The 19177-nt window shown below is 31.7% G+C and overlaps 1 protein-coding gene across 1 annotated transcript in view; it reads left to right on the plus strand.

Annotated features, from left to right (window-relative positions):
• The first annotated feature begins 381 nt into the window (after positions 1-381).
• The window catches only part of LOC137925912 (facilitated trehalose transporter Tret1-like), a 28173-nt gene continuing 9377 nt past the window's right edge, over positions 382-19177 (plus strand). Inside the window, exons 1-3 of the mRNA XM_068769397.1 lie at positions 382-594; positions 1960-2115; positions 17004-17202. Of these exons, the coding sequence (XP_068625498.1) occupies positions 552-594; positions 1960-2115; positions 17004-17202 (398 nt within the window). The 5' untranslated portion in view covers positions 382-551. The remainder of the gene's footprint in view (positions 595-1959; positions 2116-17003; positions 17203-19177) is intronic.

A 19177-nucleotide genomic window follows, 5' to 3' on the forward strand; every position in this document is an offset into this window, starting at 1 on the left:
GTTTGTTGTAAAGCCTCCAACCATTCATAATGTTGGTGTTCGTAGTTCGTTTTAAGTATTGCAATATTTTTAACTGACGATAGGAAAATAAATAAAATTAAGTTGAAGGATAAGACCCGTATTGATTGTCATTAACTTTTTGTTCTGTTCGTTTCGTTTTCAGTCAAAAGAAATCATGTCGTGTAGTTATCGCATCAAACTTCCTTATCAAGGGCATACTTAACTGTCGATATTTTCCATAGCTAGCGAGAAACTCAGAAAGTACTTAAAGTACTTTTATTTGTTAATAATTACATCAATGTTCCGGTTTTTACTTTTTGCTTTATTATTTATCGGTAGAGCGAGCTTGAGTTTAGTATATTTTTGTCTCCGGTGCATTCAACAATGTCGTGTTTACAGCCTTAGGTAGTCTTTCTGTCAGTGAAAAAAACATTGAATTATATATGAGAAACAAAAGTATTTATTTAAATTAATAATTTACGGGTACATAAATGAAAAAAAGAAAAATTAAATTTTATGTAAAATAAAGTTAAAAGCATTATTATTTCGCGATGGATTCGTATTTAAAAACTCAACTTCTAATTGTAGCATGTGGTAAGTAATCTTTTATTACTATTACATTTATATTAAATACATATATAAATATACGTAACATGTTAATAAAATAATTACAGAGATTTTTTACTGCCATAAAAATATTATTGTTGATTAAAATTTATATTTTCATGAAAGCAAAATATTGCATAATAAACATTTAAATTTAAATATTTCATCCGGTTTTATTACCAAACATTGATTATATCAAAGGAATACTAATAGCATCAAAATATTATTATATTAAAACGAAATTTATTATGGATTTAATATCTTTGTCAATATAATTATTATACTGAATAATTTATATATATAATATAAATAAAAATCTGTTCTGATTATAAAGTAGTATTAAATTTGTTGAATTGTGATGATCGTATTGTTTAGTTACGTCAAAAATGAGTTTTGTATAAAAACAAACTCTATTACAGATAAATTTCTCTCTATTAAGGATATTTTCAAATTAATGAAAAACAAATATATTAATAATTTGAAAAAGTGTTTTTTTTATAAAAGAAAGTTTTGCTGTAACTTAATTATTTTATAAAATCTTTTAATAACTTAAAGAAATGTCGAATTTTACAACCTTAGTAATTAAATAAATTAATTGTGGTTCCAGTGTATACTTTTAAGCAGCCTTACTGCCGGTGTATATTATATATATATAATACTACTATAAAATTGTTTATCGTAATTGCTATGAAATGCAAGTAAATTATTTAATGAAATCTATTTCGAATAATATGTAATTTAATTATTGCAAGTTATTTTTTTTAAAGATTTATATGTGAATAGTGTTGGTTTTTTAACCATTGCTGGTTATTTTTAAGTTATCTATAGGAGAACAGATCGATCGCCCCTAAATAACTAATTTTAAAATAACCACCCAATAATAACATTTTTCTTATCACACGCAATATAACAAACAATATTTTATAAGTAATATTGACATTTAATACTTCTGAGATAGATTTAACATCATATCATTTCGGTCGTAAGATGTCCACCGGTGGACACAAGCCTCTCCCACTGATTTCTAAAAGGATTGCTTGATAGTGCCTTGAATCCTGCACCTTCTGACCATTTATCCCCTGCACGGGTTGACGTCGTATACTTCGTTTGCCAGTTTATGGTCTCGTTTCAACTAGCTAATCTGTTATGCTATGTCGGTTTTTTCCTCTACGGAACTTCTTATTCCTCTATCTACGATCGCCTTTGTTATTGACTTTTATAAATACAACGTTTTTTTTATTACAAATACATAAAACTGATCTAGATTATATTTTAAGCTGTCACTAATGAATATAATCACGATATATAAATACGATGTTATATTTTGATTATAACCAATTTGTTTTTTGTCAGTTAATATAGGTCAATTCATAGACGGATACAGCGTGGGTTGGTCGGCGCCTATTATACCGAAGCTGCAAGATAGGGACCAGACTCCATTGCCGGAATTGATCACGGAGCTTCAGGTGTCCTGGATCGGATCGCTATTGTACGTCGGTGCGATCGTGGGTAAGCGGAATGTTTTTTTATAATACAAAGGCATAGAGAAACAATGCTATGTATATGTAAGTTTAGAGCCAAGTTTATTTCTTTTTAACACGTTCACTGCGGCTTGAGGCCGATTCAGCCTCATGGTAGACTTTGCACTGGTGCGGCGCGTAAAACTCGTGTTTTCTCTCTAGTGCGGCGGCTGTTTACACTCAACCGTATGACAAAGACAAATATAGCTTTCTTTATGTCTGCGAAGCATTGACTCAATATTGTAAAAAAAATGATTGAAACATGAGGCAGAAAAGGCCTCAACCGCAATACTAGGAAGTTCAGCTTGAGGCTGATTCGACCTCAGCCGCACCAGCTGAAAGTTCTTCAAAATTGGGCCCGCAGTGAACGTGTTAAGAACAGGTTTGTCCTGCCGTGAAATTGAAAATGTTACATAAGAGATCCACTCACTAGATGGATAGGCGACCTTGTAAAGGTCCTCAGGTAACGCTAAATATAAGCCTCTTTCGAAAGGTCCTTGGAAATCTACAGGTAGATTCAATAGTGGTTGTCTTGCAGCCGTATTTATGAATTTTTTTTTGTCTAGTTAGTTCTTAGTGAAAAATTTATTTCTTTTATTGGGGAAGGTCTTAAAAATGTCTGTTATTAAAGCCAAAATAAATTTATCCTCAACTATTAATAATTAATAGTAATTAATAATGTACGGCATCAGAAAAATGCGAGGAGAGAACAAGTTCATAAAAACTAGAATCAAATTGAATATCACTGTAATGCCGACCTTGAACCTAACATAGCTATGAGGGACTATAACGCCAAGCAAAGAGCCTTTCAATACTAGTTTTGTTATTAATTTGTTGTTTATTAAAGCGTACGATTTCACATTAACATGTATATTTTTACTTGTTTTTCATTTACAAATGGAAAATTTTTGACCATGGTTATAAATACACGGAGAGAATATAATAAAAAATTGTTATTATTGATCATGTTGATACAATGATATTTAGGTAAATCAATCAATTTGTTTTTGTCAAGTACAAACAAGTAGCTAAATTTGAACGTGTATAAAGATCCATCTTAATAATAACACTGTAATGCAGTTATAAATTTTAACTGACTTGTAGATTTAGGTAAACATGAAAAATATTGAAGAATGTTTCTTCAATACACGAGAAATGCGGGCGTAATATTTTACAGTTGGATTTCTAATTATTTAATTACTATGCAACCATTTTTATAGTCTATTTTGGGATTGGTCTCGTCCGGTTTATTTACAAGTACTTCGGGCAAAGGTTAAATAAGTATGGTATCTTTTAAAACTTAAAGTAAATTTTTAAGTAAAGCGTTCTAAATTTTATGTTCAATATAACATTTATTTCGCAACGTTTTTTTTCTTTTTATTCAATTTCTATCGTAATAAGACATTTATGATGGAAACCTATGATAAATAATATAGAATCCCAGAGGATACAACGGTTACAATTTCTAGAACGGATTTATTTAAATTATAAAATTAATTAATTATCGTACTCTTTCAACTTAATTTAGACTAAACTAAGTTGAAAGAGTACGATAATCTAGTCAACGAAATAACTAGGAATAAATTAATAGTGAGCTTGTAGGTGGAGGTAGGAACGAAAGGTATAATAATCATAATCTCTGTAACCTACTGAAGGATTTAGGCCCGTAAAGTGCTGAAAGCTGTTAAAAATTAGATAGATAGGGAGCGAAATTTACAAGTCATTGCAAGAAGGCCTATTTAAGACTGCTACCCTAGTTTTCAGCGAGCACAATATTGCAATGGCAAGCGGATATTATAAAGCTCAAGTCTACCATGTAGGGTCCGCCGAAGCGAAATAGCGAATAAGTTTGGCGGCCGCCTCCTAAACAGTAGCGATCCAAAACGGGGCTCCCCCGGGACGTCTCGAAAAAGAATCACGTGTTCTATATTTAAAAGCAATGAACCTAGGTCTGTGTTACTGGGTATGGTATAATTGAAATAAAAAATTATAAAAACTATAAAAAGTCTTTTCACCTACCAGTAAGAGGCCTTATGAGTCTCTGGTATGAACTAAAAGAATATTACGACTCGAATACCAGTTGTTATCTAAGTGAACCAGTAATTCAAGCTTGATTCACTTGTTTTATTTTAGATCGCAATGACCTTTAATTAGATTTATGTCTAGAAGATAAATTTGAATTGTTTTCTTTTTATTTTTGGACTTTATTAAGAGATAAAAAGTTATGAGTATCGATAAGAATGTTTAAAGATCTGTCAATATTTATTTATTTAATGTGGATAATATTACTGAGGAAAGCGCACCAGAAGCAGATAAATTAAAATGAAACAATAAAAATTCTGATGCAGTTTGAAAAATGATATGTATACAAATATATAAGTGGCTTTTTTACTTATTTTTTATAGCTTCATAAACTTGAATTGTTTGTCACTTGTTTTTCTCGACGTTCAACCGTCAAGCCGATATAATGTCACGAGCAATAAAGAGTGAAAAGATTGTTGACGCTGCTAAGAATAAAAAAAAAGACTTGTGTTACATATATATATATATATATATATATATATATATATATATATATATATATATATATATATATATTTATATATTACTAAACAAAACCATAGCGATGTACCAAAAGTGTCGATACTAGGCATAGTATTGAGATCATTGTACATTGTAATACAATGTAACAAAAATGCCTGATATAAAATTGTATGTTAAAACTAGTTTTTTATTTACATTTGTAAGCAGCCTTATTAAAACTACCTAATCAGGGATATCGGATCAGATTACATTTCAAATTTCACAGAACGCTGGTTGAAACTGACGATATCAGCGACTCGAAAAAGTCCCCAGTAGCATTTAATCACACCAATCGTGTTGTTTACTGACGAATCGTGCAATTTATATTGTTTAAAGTGCAATTCTGTTGCGAATATTGACAATGTAATGCGCACACGCTAGCAAGTACAAGGTGATTTAATTTTATGTAAAGATATACAATAAATAAAACTATATAGTTGGTGAAATACTTCAACTACACAAAAGCACGGCTTTCAACAGAATTGTTATTAGACGAGTTATATTAATCCTAATTAATCACTGTGCGCTTGTCTATATGTTACACGACATAATATTTATAAACAGTTCTTGGTTAGAAGATTATTATATATCCACTGTATATCACTTTCATATACCGAAAAAATTCAATTAAACAAGGATCAAATCAAGGTTCTCTAGTGGTGACAATGATCCGGTACACGCGGCATGGTTAACCTCGCGAGTAGTCGCATTTGGGCAGAGTAAGATCGGTCAATCATAACGATCTATGGAGGAGACCTATGACTTGCAATAGGCGTATATAAGCTGAAAAGGAGAAGAAAAAGTATAATCAAATTGACCTCTCTTATAATAACAACATTGGATCCTCGAAGAATAAAAAAAAATTAAGCTGTGATCTGTAAAGATTCTACAACAAATTCAGTCGGTTAATTTGTGACAATTTTCACAAATATTCTTGATACAGTTGTTAGAATAATCGACACTTAATTACCATGTTAAAAATCTTTGTCCAAATCGGTAACCCTGGTTTACCTTTAATAGGGCGCTTAATTAAACTTATTTCTATTAACTATTATCGTAACTAAGCTCTTTTGAAAGCCATAACTATGTCGTCAACTATGTACATTCTATCAGTATAAGAAACCAAGCTTTTAAATCGAACTTTCCTAGGAATCCTCCAAAGAGTCAGTAACTTGATACAGTCCAATTCGGGGGCAGTTCGTCGCAACGAGTAACTTTATTGACGTTTCTTCTCCACTCTGAATAAATACTATTATGCACCACACAGGTATAAATATTCAGTATACTTAAATTTTCGTTGCGGTCAATAAGTAAATGAACTTAAGAGATAACAATAATAAATTTAATTGTAAATTGTGTAAAAACAATCGTATATATACATAACTTGTTCTACTACAAGACATATAAGACTTACATGTTAATAGTCTGATTATAAGGTGATTAACGTAACACGTACAAACCGTAAAAATATAAATGACCCAAGATTTTGTTACACAAAGTAAAATTATCGATCACGTTTAAGTTTACTTTATGAAAAAAGAGGATGCTTGTAATTTTTTGGTGATACACGACGAACAGATATGTTCATTTTTTTAAGTGGGGACCTTTCGTAAACCCCTATCTGGTTTTGGACAGGGCTTTATATTTTTAAAAATTCGTTTCACGTAATATTTTATTGATTTAGTCGTCTATCACACGTCATAAGATCTCTCTTCCATCATTATTTATACTACAATTCTCTAACAATCCTTTTCAATCCATTATCTTTCCATGCATCATCTTTCTTCCTTCACCTCGTTCATCAATTATCACAGGTACTGTTACGTTATCACAGTTTATTGCTTTTGCTTTTATTAATACTTTGCTGTTTATTTCCTTATTATATAATACTTATCACATTTTATAACAGCGAGATTTTAAATTTGTTACATTATTTCTATTATTATTATTATTTATTTTATTTATGCGCTTAATAAACGGTCAACTTCTTAATTACAAAAGGTTATGTTAGTCTAAAGTTTTGATGGAATCAATGACTGTGTTCTACTTTCATCAAGGTTTTAATAATATGTCCCGTTATTAATTTGACTTGATGATACCAGTGGTCATGGTCGATGTGATCCTTTAGTAGTATTTTTTAGTAAAACCACTAGTTTGTGTTATCGGGTTGTCAGTTGGAGATGACAAAATAACTTAAAACTTGTGGATGACAAATAATGTAGAGTTTACTAGGGAGAGAAAATAGAAGAGTAGGTCTTAATTTTGAGTTGCGGATTTTTTGTCCACGGATATGTTTGCTCAATATTTTCTTTCGACACTACATTTGAATACTCTCAATCTCTTTATTTCCATCTGTGCGAATTGTCCATTATTCGAAGCCGTATCGCGGATGTAAAATATTAGCATTTTTACACGTATATCTTTTTTGTAAGGTTTCTGTGTTATCAGATGATCGATATTTTGTTCATACTAAACTTCTGTAGATCCCTTAATAGCTGATCATAATTTACTCCTTTATTTTATTAATAAAAGTCCTACATCTTTGCTTTCTCATTTCCTCCTGCGAAATAGCTCTGTCAGTTCAGGCTTAGGTGATGCTAATTTGGTATCATCTACTGGAAATCACCGATCGTAAATTCATTTTAAACTCGCGGCTCTACTCATCACCATCTCATCACCTATATTTGATTGAAAAGGGGAAAACCCACTCACAATGTTCTCCTTTCTTTGGCTTGAAAGATCTTGATAACTTATCATTCATCGCACAAGCTCGCGATCAGACCTAAGGGCTTATATATCCTCATATCTTTAAGAATTGACTACATGGGATCCCTTCTAACGATGTCAAATGCTTTCCATGAAGGCATGAACTTTATTACTGGACTTATATATGGCCTAATAAGATCAACTGCATCGAACGTCTTACGATGACCTTAAGAAGGTCATTGTCCACCTCTTGAGTGGACGTTCACTGCTGCATGAGAGAGTTTGAACTTACCAACGAAGCCAGAAGTGAGAGATCACCTTTCAAAGCCTTATACAATAACAATCCTTAATCATTTATTTATGGAATATTTTCTAATGACATTGATAAAAGTTCGAGATATTTCGAAAATATAATATGGTAATCTTATTATTTTGATTATAAAATTTACCATAAAACCTTGAACTTGTCTTGTTGACATTTCAAATCATTATATAATTATTATTGAAAAAAGTCGCCGTGGTTATGTAAAATAATTCTATTATTATGATTAAACAAATGAGCAACGTGAACGATTTCGTTTTTTTATTGCTATCATTATTAGATTTGAATATTGATATATTTTTAATTTATATTTAAAAGACGCGAATCATTATCTACAGGTATAAGTTTGTTTGGATTTTTAATACATGATAATTCAAGTTACGCTTTTGTGAGTCGGCAATTAATTTAATGCATATAAAAAATATCATGAAAAGATAAAATACTTTTACCATATGTTTGCAATAATGCGTGTAACAAAAATTCATACCAAAGATAGCGACAAACTTAAACGGCAATTTTTTTATTTAACGTCAGCCGTACTGGATTAATACCAGACAATACACAAATTAAAACACTAGTTGATAATGAAGAGGTAAGAATGCACGTGGATTATTTACACAGTGTATTTTATTTAATTTATTTCAATTATGAAGATATAGCTGTGTTTGTGACTTCTATTTAACCTCTGAAAAAATAGTTTTTTCAGCTTATGGAGGTCTACTGCAAGGCGTAGCCCTTCCATAAAGATATCTATGGGGGGATATAATCACCACGCTTGGCAGGCTGGTTAACAATCGCAGTGTAGTATTACGGTACGCAGAGGAATCTGCGGCTCATCTTCTGGAAATTAGTTTGCGAGCAGTGACAATCTTATATAATTAACGCACAGTGTGAATTACATAACGTTGTATCCCGGGAATAGAACCCGCGGCTTGCTATTGTAAGTCTCAGTCCTCTACCGCTTGATTACAACCAACACTGAAAAATTTAAATATAGGAATTAGGTTTATGCCTTGTAGTGGGCGTTTATTGGTATTCATAAATGAATAGATGTAGAAGTTGGGACGATTTTTAAGCTTTCGAGAAAAAAATTGTATAAAAATTAAGTGAAAAATGTTGTTAATTGTAACGTACACATTTTTTAAAAATAATATCTTCAAGTAAAGACGTCGTCGAATTTCTACCATTAACCTTACAAAAAACTACGACTGGAAAGATATTATTAAATATGTTTTAGGTCTTAACGAGTAAAATTCCTTTAACAATTAAATATCATTATAAAAAATCAACGGCGCCGGCATTATATTTATTTTAATTAATGTAGATATCGTCATAGATCAAAATTAAATCAAATTAATTAATGTAGATATCCTGATAGATCAACATTAAATCAAATTATCGTCTCTAAAAGATTACTAAAAAAATTATGTGAAATGTTAATTGGTTAAACATAAATCGTTTCAAAAAATAATACCAAGAGAATAGAAAATAAAAAATATTTCAAATGTCTAGAACAAATGAAGGTTACCGTGGCATTCGTCTAAAATTAGTATTTATTATATAAACCTATCTATTTATGATTACGTAAGTATAAAAACGAATATGTTTTTTTTTGTATCAGGGTACATGTTTGTTTCCGTGTCGAAGTCAATTCGTCCCTGCCTTTTTACATTATTACTAATAATTGTGTCATACATTTTCGTTTTCTTTTTTAATTCGGACCTTATAGGTCAAAGAGACTTCATTTTCAAGGTTGCAAAAACTTCAAAGGTTTTACAGCTATTACTAATCACCATGTTTAAATTTGATCACTCTAAAATATGTTACATTAGTTTATTTTTCTTTTGAAATGCAACATCTCTATGACACAGACAGTATAGTAAAATCTGGAGAGACAGATAGTAAATAATAATTAATTTAAATATAGATTAGTCTAAATTTTGAAAATGCTTTATCACAAAATTATTTAATAAAGAATACTATAATGATGTTAACGTGTGGAGTTAAACGTCGTTGATGCTCATTCAGGAAGCTAAACATTATCGTGGATTTATTGTAAGATTATATTTTAAAAGAGTAACAGTTGACTTTCTCGCCGGCTCTTCTTCCGAGATGGTAACAGCAAACCTTTTTGAATAAAGAATGTTTTGATTTCAATTCTTTTATTTTATTATTATTACATTATTAATTATTTCTGAAACCATTGACTTTCAAATAGGGTGAACAATACATTAACTGACATAAAATGAGCTATGTATTCACCGCTTTATTTTACACATATAACCAATTATACTGCAAAGTAGTATTCGCTAGCAATATGGTAGTAAAAATACTCAATAGTTCATTGATGATATTTAGTTCTTATTTTGGCTTTTCTCGTGGTGTTTCTTTATTCTGTATTTAGTATTCATTTTCATTCAATTGCTATACTTTGTTAAAATTTTGATTAATAAATTATCATAATACAAAATGCGATTAGTTTGTTTTAAGCCTCACAAGCTATAGCTTCTCTCATTTACAAATTCTACATTTGCATTTCCAAAAAGGAAATAGTTTGTTTTCGTTTCCTTATTATTAGATTATACGAAATGCTCTTAAGACGTGATTAAATCATTATTAGTCATAACAATAAAACATTCACGCTATACCACGAGAAACATTCGTGATAGGTTATTTTTTGACCATTTTGACCTAGAAATAATTCTTATACAATATGTATAATGCTAATTTATTCATATATTCTATTTTTTACGAGGACATTTCACAAGTATGAACGGAATGTTCCATAATTTTCGAGTAAGCGGTGTATTAATAATTATATACCGCCAGTCCATGGTAGACGTGGCCTGGGTTGATCCCCAAATAGATGGATTGACGACATAACAAATGAGCTATACATAACGACAGGCCTTATAAGAATGCTCAAGTTCACTAAGAGCGATATAGAGAGGGCTATGCACAGAGTTTAGCTGCGAGATCGAAAAGAAATGAGGAGGTCTACAAGAGACCTAAGATCACCGACGTAGCTTAAGGAATTGCTCGTCTGAAATGGCAGTGTGTGTGTGGCATGTCGTTCATGCAACATGGCTGTTTGTGTGTGATGATGTTTTTGAGTGGTTACCAAGAGCCGGTAGCCGCGGCATGGGTAGGCGTCCCACTAAGTGGACCAATAACATTATTAAGGTCGCAGGAAGTCGCTAGATGTGGGCAACCATCAAGGAATTCTTCAGAGAGGTGTCAAGGAAATACTCCCAAGACGCCGTACACCACCCGAAACATCTGGTAGCTCAAGCGGCCGACTACGAACCAGAACAAATCTCAACGACAGTAAAGCGTAGGGCACGCCACGCAATACCGGACGAGGACGCACCGACCCCGAAAGGTATCAAAAGACGCCCCCCAAAAAGACCGAGAGGGCCCCCATAAAGAAGGTCACACACGAAGTGACAAGACACGCCCAAGCAAGATGGCGCACCGAATAGCAACTACCAGGAGGTAGTAGCAAGAAGAACAACACAACAAGTTACCGACGCCGACGCCGACTTTAACACCACCATCAAAGGAGAAAAGCAGCAGCAGCAACACAGCAAGTCCCTCGCAGCGCTCCGACGCCGGGAGGCGCGAATAGTATAGTTTAAGGAAATTTTTATTAGCCCTGTAACCGACGAAGTTGTAAAAGCTCCACCAGGCTAACAACAAAAACGCCATTCAGAATACAGAGATGTGGGCAGCATGGGACCAGTCATCGTGGCAATCTTCGGAGGAGGCCAATGCCTTGCAGTGGACTCAAGTCGGCTGAAAAAAAAAGAAGAAGTCAATGGAGCGTAGTTTAAGAAGTTAGCGGTTTCACAATTTCATGAAATAAATAATGTTGTCGTCCGAGTCGACAATGAAGGTAAACAACAGGCTTACTGTAAAAGGTCTAAGCTAACCACCACCAGCGCTTCGACACCCGGTGAATATGTAAATGTAAAAGGAAAAACATATTTTGAAAAAGAAAAAAAATATCGTTAGGCGATTGCCATCGTTTTAAAAAGGTGTTTTAAGTTGTAATCGATCACCTGTATAGAAAGAAGGCAATTAAAAGACCTATTTAAATAATTATTTCATGTCAATTGTGTCATATAATTGGAACATAAATTTAAATAAAATGCATAGTGATCAATGTTATAAAATGTTAATGTATTTGCGTGTGAATGCATATCGCATTTGTGCGCGCAAAAAAAAATTCCCCAAAAATTTTCCACTCTGACTTTTAATACAAAACCGCTTTCGATAGCTCGTACATCTGCTATGTTTAAGTTTCTTACATAAATTACGTTCAATGACACGAAACATTTTATATTAACCGATGAATGAAAAAAAAATCCAAAAAACAACAACAAGCGACATAACAACCTTATGAAACAACAGAAAATGAAATAAAATTATGCAATCGCATACCTGTTGTATTAAATTTTTGTATATCTAACAATAACTAAATATTTTCTGATTCCTATAGACTCACACACAATAGCACACAGACTTTTTATTTGAGTATATTTTGATTGTGTCCTTACCTTGAGATAGATGCTAAGAATATTAGATATATACACAAATTACAGATACTCATATACATACCATAAAATTCACAAATATTTTATAGAAAATGTATACTTTATATATGGACTATATCGATCTTTCATTTGTAACTTAAAATTTCTTATTTATTGACTCTCTAATTTCGAGGTAGAGTTTATTCTAAAGCAAGTTCTTCACAGTAACTACGCTCTTGATATCTTTTCCGAGTCTCGTTTCAGACGGTTACATTATTTTATTCACAAAATAAAAATATTTTCCTGTAAAATTCGTCGAAGCGAACAGTACGTTCGTACACCACTCTTGACACAAGTATTACTCCACGTTTTTATTATCATTTTATTTTAAACATTGAGGAAACTTAAAAAACTATTTACGTGATTTTATACGTCAAACACAACAAGGGATTTTCGTAAGTTTTCACCTTTAGTTTTATTGGGACGTACAAAAGGACCGAGTAAGAAGAAGAGTAAGAAGTAAGAAGTAAGTACTTAAAAAAGTTACACAAAAAGCATTACAACATATACAGGATGTATAACAAATAATATCTTACAAACTTAATTTTCCTTATTTTAAATTCGAGAATCGAAGAAATTGCTATATCCTGTAAACTAAAGTCAACTACATACGGCCGCGTGTAACTAAGTGACCTATTTAATTAAATGACCCACTTTAATTACGAAATTAATGTTTAATACCTGAGAATAAATTTTAATACAAAAATAGACATAACCTATACAACAATAGTATACTATTTTAATAATTATAGATTTACAAGAAAAGCTTTTACATAAAAATCAACACGAACACAAATTTAAAATATACCAATAAACATATAATAAATGTAAAAAATTTAATACAGGTTATTTATCACTATAACATAATTTTTTCAACATCGCGAATAAGAAATTCTCGTTATTTTACGTCAGAATCTCCCTCGAGCTAGTTCTGTATTAGTTGTAAATTTCCAAATATCTCTAATCGAAACGTTTTAATAGTCGCCTTTTAAACGATTTATACTTGTGGTTAGATAAGGTTGCAGATCCCGGCTTCGTTGGCGTGATTGTACAAAATGATTACTCATAGCTGTAATAGCTCATTGTATAGCTTTTTTTTTGTCAGCGAAAAGCTTTTCATCTAATTCCAATAATCATGTATAAAGTGATCACTTAGAAACTATGTTTAAATACGATATGCCATTATTTTTTGGCAGTATAAAGTCTATTTTGTACAATAAAAAATATTAAAAAAAGTCTGCATGAATACATAATGAACAAGTATAAATAGATATATTAATCCGAATTTTGAGAACACTTTTTCGTAATACATTAATATTACCTTATTTATTATTTTTGAAACCATTGATTTTTGAATAGTGTACCATACATTAATTGACACAAAATGAGCTAGATTTAAACCCTCTTAAACTTTTTATTTACATCTATAATGAATCTCCCTGTATTACTATACTTTAAAATCCTTACAATGTCCTCTTGTGGTGAGAAATATAAAATCCTTATGAATGAATTTAGAGTAGAGACAATATTTATTAGGAGGTGAGTAACGGCTTTGTTTGTACAGGACGCTTTTTCTATTTTTGGCTTCCTTTGATAAATTTGTAACCTTTGAGATGTTAAACAATATTAATAGAAGCTTTCATCTTATAACTAATGTGTCCTTAGTGAAGAAATCGGATCGTTTTATCATCATTTTTCTTATGTCACAGGATAGGCGGACAATGGGCATTTGATCAAGTGTCATAGACAGCCAAGAATTTCTATTATAGAAATATTTGCCTTGAAGCTTTGTAGAAGTTTTTTTATTTAAATATCTTAAAAATTTTATTACTACACCTGCCAACGATTTTATATTTATATGCGCTGTAATTTAGAATAAATTTTGTAAAAATATTGAACAAAATTTTCATAATAAGAAGGTAAAATAAGTAATAAATATTTGAGATCAATAAATAAATAAAATAACAACATTAAAAAGATTTTAAAAGTTATTCAATCTAAATGTGCAAGTTTATTTAGAATGAATACAAATGATTCGAAAGCAAACAATAAATTAAATGAATAGAAACAACACGTAACAGTTGTAGTTATTTTTTTACTATTGACACGAAAAAAATTATCTGGAAATACGATTCCGTATAATTTGAAATATAACGAATTAAATTTTATGTAAAATGCAACATTTCTTTACAACTGTCATTGAGTATATTGAGGAAAAGAGTATATAAATGATTTATAATCATGTTCATGTCACGTAATTTTGACTATGTTATCGATCCACTCAAGTGGGGGGCTTATCCACGCCTATTTTACCTATTCGTGCAGCGGCATCGGACTTGACTCAAAACTCTCCCGCCTCCCTTATATAAAATAAAAGAGAGGCCATTAGGATTCACTATCCTGCACCTCGGTGTAAGGACCCCTGCGCTTTCAGCGTTAGTAGTGTCTTGGTCTGGAGTTGAAAGTATGTTCGGACCTCCTTACCTCCAATGGAAGTTGACGCAGCCTATGCTTCCATAAGAGAACGTTAAAAATCGAACTTCGAATCCGAGAGCCCCGAGTCCGATGAAGCTGTAAAAGCCAAAACGGCTAACCTAAGCCTGGGACTCGGCAGCGATCGCACGTTCAGTACGCGACCCATGTACAGCCAACCCAGCCTTTGTCGTTTTAGTCTAGATGGCTACTCCATGTGCCAGCCAAGAATTGAGCCGAATCCGAACTACTTTCTTGGAAAATATCTGTCGACCTGTTCGCTTGCATTCGGCGCGCCTCGCTGCTATTAAAGCAGAATTTAAATAAATTCCCCTCGTCATCTGCACGTTACGATACAGGGCCCCCATCGAACGCGATGCACCGCACACGCGTCACAGGGGATTTCAGAAAAGCGTCGAAAGGAAACTCCACGCATATCCCATTCTTCTTTTCATCCTCTGAGTTGCTTTGGAATTTTAAAGTAAGGTTGATTAATAATTGCAACAAAATGAAATGAAATTAATAAAAATGTTTTACGGTTTTTTAAAAAGAAAATTAACTTTTTTTTTTATTTCAAATTGATAACCATACCTGAACTCATAACATAGCTCTTTACAATGTATTATATTCGATATTTTGATTCACTATAATGAAGTAAAGGTTTATGGCCGAATTATATATTTTGTGTTTTAGTATTGTTTTTATAAAAATAAGAAATCTGAAATTCATAGAAAACTAAGTAGTTTCATTTATTTATTAATTAATTTTTCAATTACCAGCATGTAAATTAATAGAAACCAAAATACAAAACAATGTATAGAGAAATAATAAGTAAAAAAATAACTTGTTCCGTCACAAAATATTCGATTATTGATAAACATAATAAAAATACGTTACCGATCTCTAAATAGCAAACGACTTTTTATTTATTATTCGCACCCCCGCTAAATGACAAAACCTGAGGTGATTTATAGCGATGGAGGATTGATTTTTTAAAGCTTCGTTTATTTATGATTATTACCATTCTATTTGAAAAGTGAATAACAAAATCAATTCTATTTCGAAACTATTAGCGCACTTTTTTGTTAATTTTACTTTTAAAATTTTTAATTGGAAAACAGTTATTTATCAATAGTAATGATGTTGACATTAATATTCATATTTGAAATGTCAATGTTATCAAATGAATTGATCTGAATATTTTTTATTCTTGTAACGATAATCAATTTCTCAATTAGTCTGATCTTTATTCATATTTTTATTCTTTATAATAAGCGAAGACAATTTTTCCTTAATTCGTTTTCCCGTTGTATGTGATAATTAATATCTAGAGATAAGGGGTCGAAGTTATTACAACCTAATCTGCACTTGACTGTGTTTAGACTCTAATAAGTACCTTCAAAACGTATCTAGACGTATGGCTTGAAAACCTAAGACAAGGTCCCCTTGCGGGGGTCCCTGAGACATAATAATTTTGTTACAACTTTGTAGAAGCTTCTGGATCTTCTAGACGTCTATCGGCTGATATGGCGCTGTTGTAGATTAAGTAAAAGATAAAGATAAAATTCATTTATTCAACATAAAAACTTTTATCAGAACTGTTAGATTGTCAATTTATTATTATTTTATTTAGTCTATTTTATTTTTAACTCTACTTTGCATGGTTGTGGTGAAGAAGTAGTGAGAAATTCCACAACAACACATTGTTTAAATAAAGTTTGACAATAAAGATGTGTACATATGCACTTTATAAGATATAGCCTAAATTAAATGAAAATAATCAAGTGACATCACTGTTAAGGATTCTTGTTACATGAGGATTTGTTTATTGTGTAATACTCCTTTTCCGTTAACTTCCTTTTAATATGCGTTAGGTTAGACATAGTAAGTTATATAGCTTAAAGCATTTTTACTTTTGAGAAATCATCATTATCGTCGTTTCAGCTATAGGACTTTCACTGTTGAAAATAAGCTTTCCCTACAGATTTCTGATAGAACCAATTGTAAGCAGCCTATTTAGCCTTTTTAGGTTGAAATTCTTCGCAACGCTTGCCAGTCGGTAGTCAAGATCGGAGAACCTTAAAACTTGTGTCATCTGTTCAGCGCGCTGTGTGGTCTATCCACAGTCCCTTTTACTTGTCTATTGATTTATGTGTGCTGATATTATTAATGATTTATTTACATCTTTTTTTGTTACAGGTCCATACATCCCGAGTTATTTATCTAACATAATCGGAAGGAAGCCATGTTTATTCCTGGGTGGACTATTAAATCTGACAGCTATTGTTTTAATTGTCACCACCAAAAATGTAGCCATGGTTTATGCTATAAGGATAATAAGTGGTCTGGGTATGGGGATGGTTACCGTTAGTAATCTCGTCTACGTCGGAGAAATAGCGTAAGTATGATTTTAAATTATCACCTACTTATATATACCTATACGTATGTATGTTTTGTCTACATGTACATCTTAACTACCCGCTATTTACACTTCTACTGTTTCCATACTATGGTTGTCTGGAAGAAATTGCTTCGTGTGATAAGACCGCCCATTGAACTTTTTCTATAATACTAGCTGATCTTGCAAACGTTGTTTTGCAAAAAAAAAAAAAATTAATTATTAATTTAAAAATAAGGGTTGATCGTAGAGGGGTGAAAATTTAGGGTTGTATGTATTTTTGTATGTTGTATTATAAAAAAATAAAAACAAAAAATTTCGTCAAAAAAAAAAAAAAAAATTTTAATGGTGAACAACCCTTATCACTTAGGGGTATGAAAAATAGATAGTAGCCGATTCTCAGACCTACTAAATACGTATATAAAATTTGGTAAAAATCGGTCAAGCCGTTTCAGAGGAGTTCAAGTTCGAACACCGTGACACGAGAATTTTATGTATTAGATTATGCAACTATGTTTATATTTTCAAGCGTGTACAATAAAGAAAATTAACTTAATAACTACTTCCCTGTCTGATTCCGAAAGTTTTTATTTGTAATTTTCAAATGCTGTTTGCCCGTTGGTTGCAGTTGGCAATAATTAGTTACACTTGACCCGGTGTGGGGCGGCAGAAGGCTGGAGAGGTTTCGTTCTAATTTCATAATTAGAAGCATTTATTAATAACATTACCCACTAGGAACATCTAAACCGGGGGATTTTTAAAAAAGTAGTCTCGGCGAATAAAATTTCTTCCGAAATAGTAATGCTGACGTAAACAATTATGTAACTTCATATTTGTTTATTACAACGAAGTAAAAATTAAATAAACTAAGTCAAAGTTAATATTTCTTTCTATAAACATTACATTTTTTGCGGCCCACCTGAAAGTAAGCGTTGTTTATTTAGCCCAAGTAAGCTTTTGAGTCTGACACCTTACAATAACAATTATAAGTAATCGAGTAAATATTAGTGTAGAAAATCTAGTAAAACCTCTTTATTGATATTCCATTAGACATTCTGTATATTTTATGGTACAGTAGTACCGCTCCGACGGACCAAAGTGGCTGATTCACTCCATACCCTCTTCACACATACCTGGGGCCTCTTCACAGATCATGGCCCGTTTGGAGCCCTCGTGGTTTTAAGTTTTAAGAATGCTGTTATGGGAGAATCGGGCTCTTTAAGCATTCTTCTTATTAGTAATATTTATAAATGTAAAAGTAAACATTATTTTTGCGAGCAACCTTTGCAATGACAATGCGATTTATTTCCAAATATTCGTTTTGTAAACGTCGGTGTGAAAAGGGTTGATTGAGTAATTGAAATGTAAGTAATTTTTTTTTTGTTCAAACCGATGTAATATTTCAGGGGAATATGTTATGGAAAACAAGTCAATAAAAGTTTATTTATGACCAGGATCATGGGATAAAGCAAAGCATTTTAAGTTTCCGGGTTAAGAAGAAAGACCTAACAGAGCATTTAACATAAAACTCTTTATAAAAATCACGCGAGATCGCTCCGTATTATTATATATATCCGTATTATATATACTGCTATACATTTTTATAGTTAAAAATTTTTTGGACATTAAAATTATTATTAAATCGCCGTTTTGTATTATGTTTATAGATATTTTCCATAAATATATAATTATACCACCTTGATTACATCCTGGCTATCATTTTCCTCGTCATCTTTTTTAATAACAGACCTCGTGGTCTCCCTCGGTTTTGAGCAGTTACATTAGCTATTTTTTAATTTTTTTATTACACTGAAATATCATTAAGCTCTTAGCTGGATTGAGCGCAGGCTCCATGAGTAACTAGATGCATGGCTTTTAGAACCTTTTGGCTTGAGATGTCACTGAATACGTGTTTAGCATTCCGGCTTTACGGTGTTCGTATCGGAATGAACTGGCAAATTACTTGAATCAAAAA

This window comes from Battus philenor, unplaced genomic scaffold (genome assembly GCF_028537555.1).
Source record: "Battus philenor isolate CCGP_79_NKW_IND1 unplaced genomic scaffold, ilBatPhil1.0.hap1 SCAF_28, whole genome shotgun sequence".
Lineage (NCBI taxonomy): Eukaryota > Metazoa > Arthropoda > Insecta > Lepidoptera > Papilionidae > Battus > Battus philenor.